Below are 5,839 nucleotides of genomic sequence, written 5' to 3'. Positions count from 1 at the left end.
AAACCGCGCAGGTGAAATAATGTGGAGGCCACACCCACTTCCTCTTAGCAGAAATCATAACAAGATAACAATGATGTGCACTGCCTAAACAAAAGTAAACAATTCAAAATAGATGCACATTTTGGCCCCCACAGGAGGACATGCATACATATTTGCCTTTGTGGTAGCAATCATTGTGAAGTTGGAATTTAAAAGATTTCTATTGTGGGATTAAAATGTGGCATCAAGTGCCAAACTGTTTCTCGGAAACACCCCCTCAGTGGGTGTGGGGATTCCTGGAAAATAACTGCATAAAATACAGTGGGCACAGATTCTCCTTATTATTTCTTAAGTGCGACATCATTCTTTGGTTCACTTCATTTTGATTCCTGGTAAGTTAATTCCTATATTTAACAAGAATTATTAATGGGGTCCTGATTGCATCACACTGTATTTGTGTGGAGAACCTGAACGGACAAGTTTGTGCTTCTCACACCAAATTTCAGTCACACCATATGCTCAGCAAAGTTGTATTTGAATCTGTTTGAGCAAACTGGGTTATATACGTAGGAAATGCACTCAGAGTATATTCCTATGTCTCTTGAAAATCAGTCATGGAGGAAGTATTCATATCATTTACTTAAGTAAAAGTACCATTACCACACTGTAAAAATACTGCAGGTGTTACTAGTAAATGTTATTAATTGAAAATGTTGCACAAGTAACTCAATTACGAAGTAATTAATAAATTTTTCTTGTTTTCCTTCTTTCCTCCAGTGGACTGGCGTTAAAATGAAAGACGATACTTTATTATTCTGCATTCTTTTCCTGAGCTTCAGCTTGTCTGCTGGTGAGTAAACTCACTTAAAGAGCTTAATTTAACATTGAAACCAAAAAAAGATATTTTCACCCCAGAAACTTTCCAGCCCTCTTCTCTCAGTGTCTTTCACCACTATGCATGAGATCAATATGATAAAATGTAACTGGTAATAACAATATTCTCAATGGCAATACAGGTGAAAGTTAATATATGTGTGTATTTTAACTTAAATATTATAATATGCTACTTTTTTGATCACATTAGAAACCATATGGCACAGATAACTAAACTTGGTTATGACGTTACATGTTTCTAAAGGTCAGGAAGGTTTTATTAGGCTGGCTGGTGGTCAAGATCCCTCTGAGGGCCGTGTGGAGATCTTTCATGATGGATCTTGGGGGACTGTGTGTGATGATGACTGGGACATAAATGACGCGCAGGCAGTGTGTCGCCAGCTCCATTTCTTTGGTGCAAGCGAAGCTATGGTATCATTTGGCGAGGGTAAGAAAACTCAATTTGACTTTGACCTTCTGAAACTTAAGGTAGTATGGCACAAGAGTGTCAAACACTAATGATGAAAATATGTAATTTTGAGCAATATTTAGTACAACTGGCTGTATTGTCACTGTCATATTCTGTGGTTGATTTTGTGTTAGGCGATGGAAACATCTGGATGGACAATGTAGACTGTGTTGGGACAGAGGTAAACCTGCTCCTTTGTAAATTTCCTGGTTGGGGGATCAATAACTGTGGTCACAGTGAAGATGTTGGTGTTAGATGCAGTAAAGGTAAGGCAATGTGTAGCTAAGACTTTTACATCATCCATAAAGAAATAAAGAAAGTCAGATGCTAATTTTTTCTTCAAACTGTGCCCAGAATCTACCAAAAGAGAGTCAAGCGAAGAGTACAGTTTGTACCACATTGCAAACCTCTCTCACCAGCTGGGGGAGCTGTTTGATAGTGGGCGTGACTGTGACTTGAACATCACGGTGGTGGTGGAGGAGGACAACACCATTGAGACAATCTGTGCTCACAGGGTCATCCTTTCTTTGGACTCAAACCTCGATATTTCACAGCCAGACTCCAGCCCCCTCATCATTGGTGTCACGTCTGTCTGCAGTCAACACGCCAACGACTTTGTCAGGTAAAAGCAAATCACTCAGAGTCACTGTCTGTCTGATTTTATGCACTCGTTTAGAAATAGCTGAGCCATGCTAATGAAAATGTTTACATTTCAGATACTTCTACACGAGGAAAATCAAAGTTACACTGTCATCTGCCATTTGCATTCTCAAGATGGCATTTGACTGGGGTCTGGTTGAATTTCAGAATGAGACTTTAAGTATTTTCAGGCCGTTTCTTCCAGAGGATACCACTTTTCAGAGTCTCAACTCTATCTATGAGTATGCAGTTCTTACAGATGATGAGGCTCTACAGGAAGTTTATGTTCGCTTCCTGGCATGGAACTGTGAGGCGCTGATCCGTTCCCCAGCCTGGGAAAATCTTCCATTTGGTCTTGTCAAAGCTCTTTTGTCTCGGTCGGACCTTGTGGTACAAAGTGAAATGGTCATCCTGAATGGACTGGAGAGATGGGCGGCAGCCCAAGGAAACACAACAATTCCTGAGGTCCTTCTGAAGCTTATCCGTTTCCCAATGATACCGGCTGTGGACTTGTTCTCTCTCAACGGCTCACAGTACTCTGCCAGTAAGTTGCAGGGGTTTCAGTTTAATGCTCTGCCCTCCGCAGCATTGCTCAACGACCTGAAAGAAGAACAAGACGTCTACACATCCAGGATTTACACTGGCAGCCCATGGAGCTTTACCTTCGACTTCTACAATGTTGAAGCTTACAAGAATTTGAATTACTACAGTCTTAATGGCCAGCTCATCCAGAATCTGACATCTAACTTCCAAACTCCTGTTCATAACAGTGCCTATTTTACTTTTAGCAATGTGCGCTGGAAAGCAAGAGTGTATATCAGTGATGAAGATTGTTCAGCTGAACATGTCACTTGCCCGTCTTTGCCTGCTGTTAGTTTGAAGATTGAGCAAGAGAACAGTGCTCTGCCCGGTGAGATGGAGGGAAATATTGAGTACAAGAATCAGCTTGTTATTGAGTGTGAAGGGAGGTACGTGGTCCACGTTGAGGAATTTGATGCTGTTGCTGATAAGACTATCATATTTGTCCCGAGCAGTGCTGAGCTAATCTGTCCATGCCACTCAAACATGTTCACCTTCACAGTGGTGATACGTCCTCATTACTCAACAAATTAGCTTCTGTTTCAGTAAAACAGAACGTAAGCAAAGAGGATAGGGACAAGACTGATTTATGAACAGCATATTAACTTTTACATAAACATGGGAGTAAACGGGAAGTAAAACATGACCAGGCTTGCCCTGTATGTGTGACTCAGTTGTTCAGGGCTGATAATTGTGTTTGATTGATTTCATTTTCTCTTTACTTTGCTATGTGATGGTAGTAGAGGAAAGCCTATTGTAACATTTCTGATACTCTTAAAAGCAACAGAATGTAACTTTATGGAGAAATATAATTTGATTATTAAGTCTCAATTTTGTTGCCTTGAATAGCCATCGACAGTAACACAGTTTTATATATTAATATTATTATTAATACCCATTATCACAACCTGCACACTCAACAGGAGTGCATACATCTGGAAGATGTATTGGTTTGTACGGGGGAAAAGAAGCCACTGAATGCATCATAATAAACTTCATGACACTCTGTCTGCGCATATTATATACTTTTAAAAAAAGGATATTTACATTCACATAACGTCATTTAACATGAATTTAACTTTTTTAACAAAAGCTAAGGTTCTTCAAAAGCTAAGGTATTTTCTTGCCATTTTTACAGTTACTCTTTGTAAAGTCCTTTAAAGTGATGGTAGACAATGTAAAACTGCAGCGTGTACTTTTACAAGGTTGTGTCAGAAAAATACATTCAGATGTTGGCAGTATAATTAATGTCATTTTGTTACAGTTATTAAATGTCCAAATAATGTAAAATCTTTGTTCAGTACTACTGAAATAAATTCTGGTTTTCAAGTTGACAAGTACAAGTTTGTGTGAGTACAAATACTGTATCTGGTTGTATGTATTAAGAAAATACTGCAGCATTGTGTCACAGACTCATATTTATGACACCAGGGAAGGAGACACTCATTTATCTAACAATTAGTAATTTGTTGAATATGATTTGGGGGGTATAACATATTCGGATAAAACAGTTACATCACCTGATTAAATACCAGTAGCAGCAGGTATGATAATATGATAATGAAACACATCTATATCTGAACCTGAACATGATGGTACATGTATTTGACCCTTTCATGACCTATTTAATGCAAAATGGCTCCATCGTGTGGCAGCTCAGCACTAATGTTTAAAGTAGAGTTGTGACGGCTTCACTTCTATCAACATTCAGTCTCTAGAATACTAATAAATAAATACAAATAAAACAAATACATAAAAAAAGTGAATAAATAAAAAAAATGTTTTATTTAAATTCTAATTAAAGGCACAGTTTGTAAATTCATAAATTACACACTTTACAGGCAAAACCTCCATTTACAATTTTTATGACATTTTTGTTGTAACAAGATTAAATATTCTTTATATAGGCTTTAAAATCTTTGTAAAATACATTAAAACAGGGCTTTTGGCTCATAACTTGCATTTATGTCAATATAATTTTGCAGGTTAATCAATAGATTCATGCCTTTTCTTCACTTTTTTATAATCATAGTTCGTTTCATCACAGTCAAGGTCAAAACTGTTATTTTTCACATTCTGTTAATAATTTTAGTACATTTTTTCATGTTTTCAACTAAAATTTTTACATATTGCACCTTTAAATTTCTCATGGAAATGCTTTGCAGGGTAAAACGTATGTATCATTTTCAATGAAACCTCGCTAATTTTATGAGTAATAAAGTATTTGTGAGGCAAAGACCAAACGTTTATCCAAGAAATATTACATAAGGTAATAATATGTGACATAATAGTCCTGGTATTAAAGGTGCACTATGTAGTTTTTGGGAAGTAATCAGTAGAGAGATTTTTATTGGCTTCATTGGCTCAAAGCTTTACACCGAAACAAACTAATATCCCTTTTCCACCATAATTACTGGGTCTACACAGGTTTTTTAAACGCGGGTACACCTTCTAAAAATCGCCTATTGAGCCCTTTCTCAGGCAAGGCATACCGTCTGTGATTTTTATCTGAAGCGTCACGTTGTACGTCACCGACGTCACGTTTCACGTCACGAATGCGCCGGTCACAGTTGTAACAGAAAATAACAACAGACACATTGTGAAAGAAGGGTTAGGTCTGCAAAATGGTGGATAGATACGGTCCAATAACATTTGGAAAGTCTAGAAGAGCCGCACAATTAAATTATTTTATCCCCATTCAAGTTAGCCGGGAGCTTAACCAGAAGTTTGCTGGCTCGGTTGGCGATCCAGGTATTTTCACAGCTGGGAAGTCGAGCATTTTCGGCTTCACAACACCACTGAACAGCTTTCACAGGAATGAACGGGGCTCCACCTCCAGCGCTTTGTCCAGTAATAAGAAGTCCTTGGAGAGGTGCATCCCAAATTCCTTCCGTATTCACGCGCCACCCCCGGATGTTGATAACGTGATAACAAGCTCTCTTTTCATGACTGAATGAACTGAATGCACAAACTGACCTTAAAGGACAACACACTGTATTGTTTTACTTTGTTTATATATGGCGGACCCTGCCACCTTTCGAGCTTCGACCTTATTTTCCTCTGAGAAACAAACAAAAACCACACAGTGCCCCTTTAATATGAGCCTGTAATACTATGCTGGGGGGTTGCTTCCTGTCGTGTGAACACAGACCTGTATTACCACCACGTGGGTGTGAGAGGAACTGAACCCAGCGAGGACTCACTGCTGGAGGTTTGCTGCCCTCCGCAGGCTGCACCTCGGTAGATGCGTTTCTTTTCCGGAGATAAAGAAGGAACATCTCGGTGTAGTGAAGAAAACCA

The 5,839-nt window shown here is 38.7% G+C and overlaps 1 protein-coding gene across 1 annotated transcript; it reads left to right on the top strand.

Annotated features, from left to right (window-relative positions):
* The first annotated feature begins 310 nt into the window (after window positions 1-310).
* Window positions 311-3,865, top strand: LOC311258520 (galectin-3-binding protein A-like). The gene is made up of 6 exons (XM_084354857.1): window positions 311-371; window positions 757-829; window positions 1,118-1,300; window positions 1,456-1,587; window positions 1,676-1,943; window positions 2,038-3,865. The coding sequence occupies exons 2-6, from the start codon at window positions 772-774 to the stop codon at window positions 3,071-3,073; spliced, it is 1,677 nt and encodes a 558-aa protein (XP_084210983.1). The 5' UTR covers window positions 311-371; window positions 757-771; the 3' UTR covers window positions 3,074-3,865.
* The last annotated feature ends 1,974 nt before the right edge of the window (window positions 3,866-5,839 follow it).

Source organism: Pagrus pagrus (assembly GCF_965226575.1).
Source record: "Pagrus pagrus genome assembly, chromosome: 6".
In the NCBI taxonomy this organism is placed as follows: Eukaryota; Metazoa; Chordata; class Actinopteri; order Spariformes; family Sparidae; genus Pagrus; species Pagrus pagrus.
Note: the sequence above shows the minus strand (reverse complement) of the source record. Positions and strands in the feature narration are given on the sequence as shown.

Coding starts and splice junctions, on each gene's coding strand:
- LOC311258520 (XM_084354857.1), top strand. CDS start 772: ATGAAAGACGATACTTTATTATTCTGCATTCTTTTCCTGAGCTTCAGC. Junction 830..1,117: donor GAGCTTCAGCTTGTCTGCTG/GTGAGTAAACTC, acceptor ATGTTTCTAAAG/GTCAGGAAGGTTTTATTAGG. Junction 1,944..2,037: donor CACGCCAACGACTTTGTCAG/GTAAAAGCAAAT, acceptor TTTACATTTCAG/ATACTTCTACACGAGGAAAA.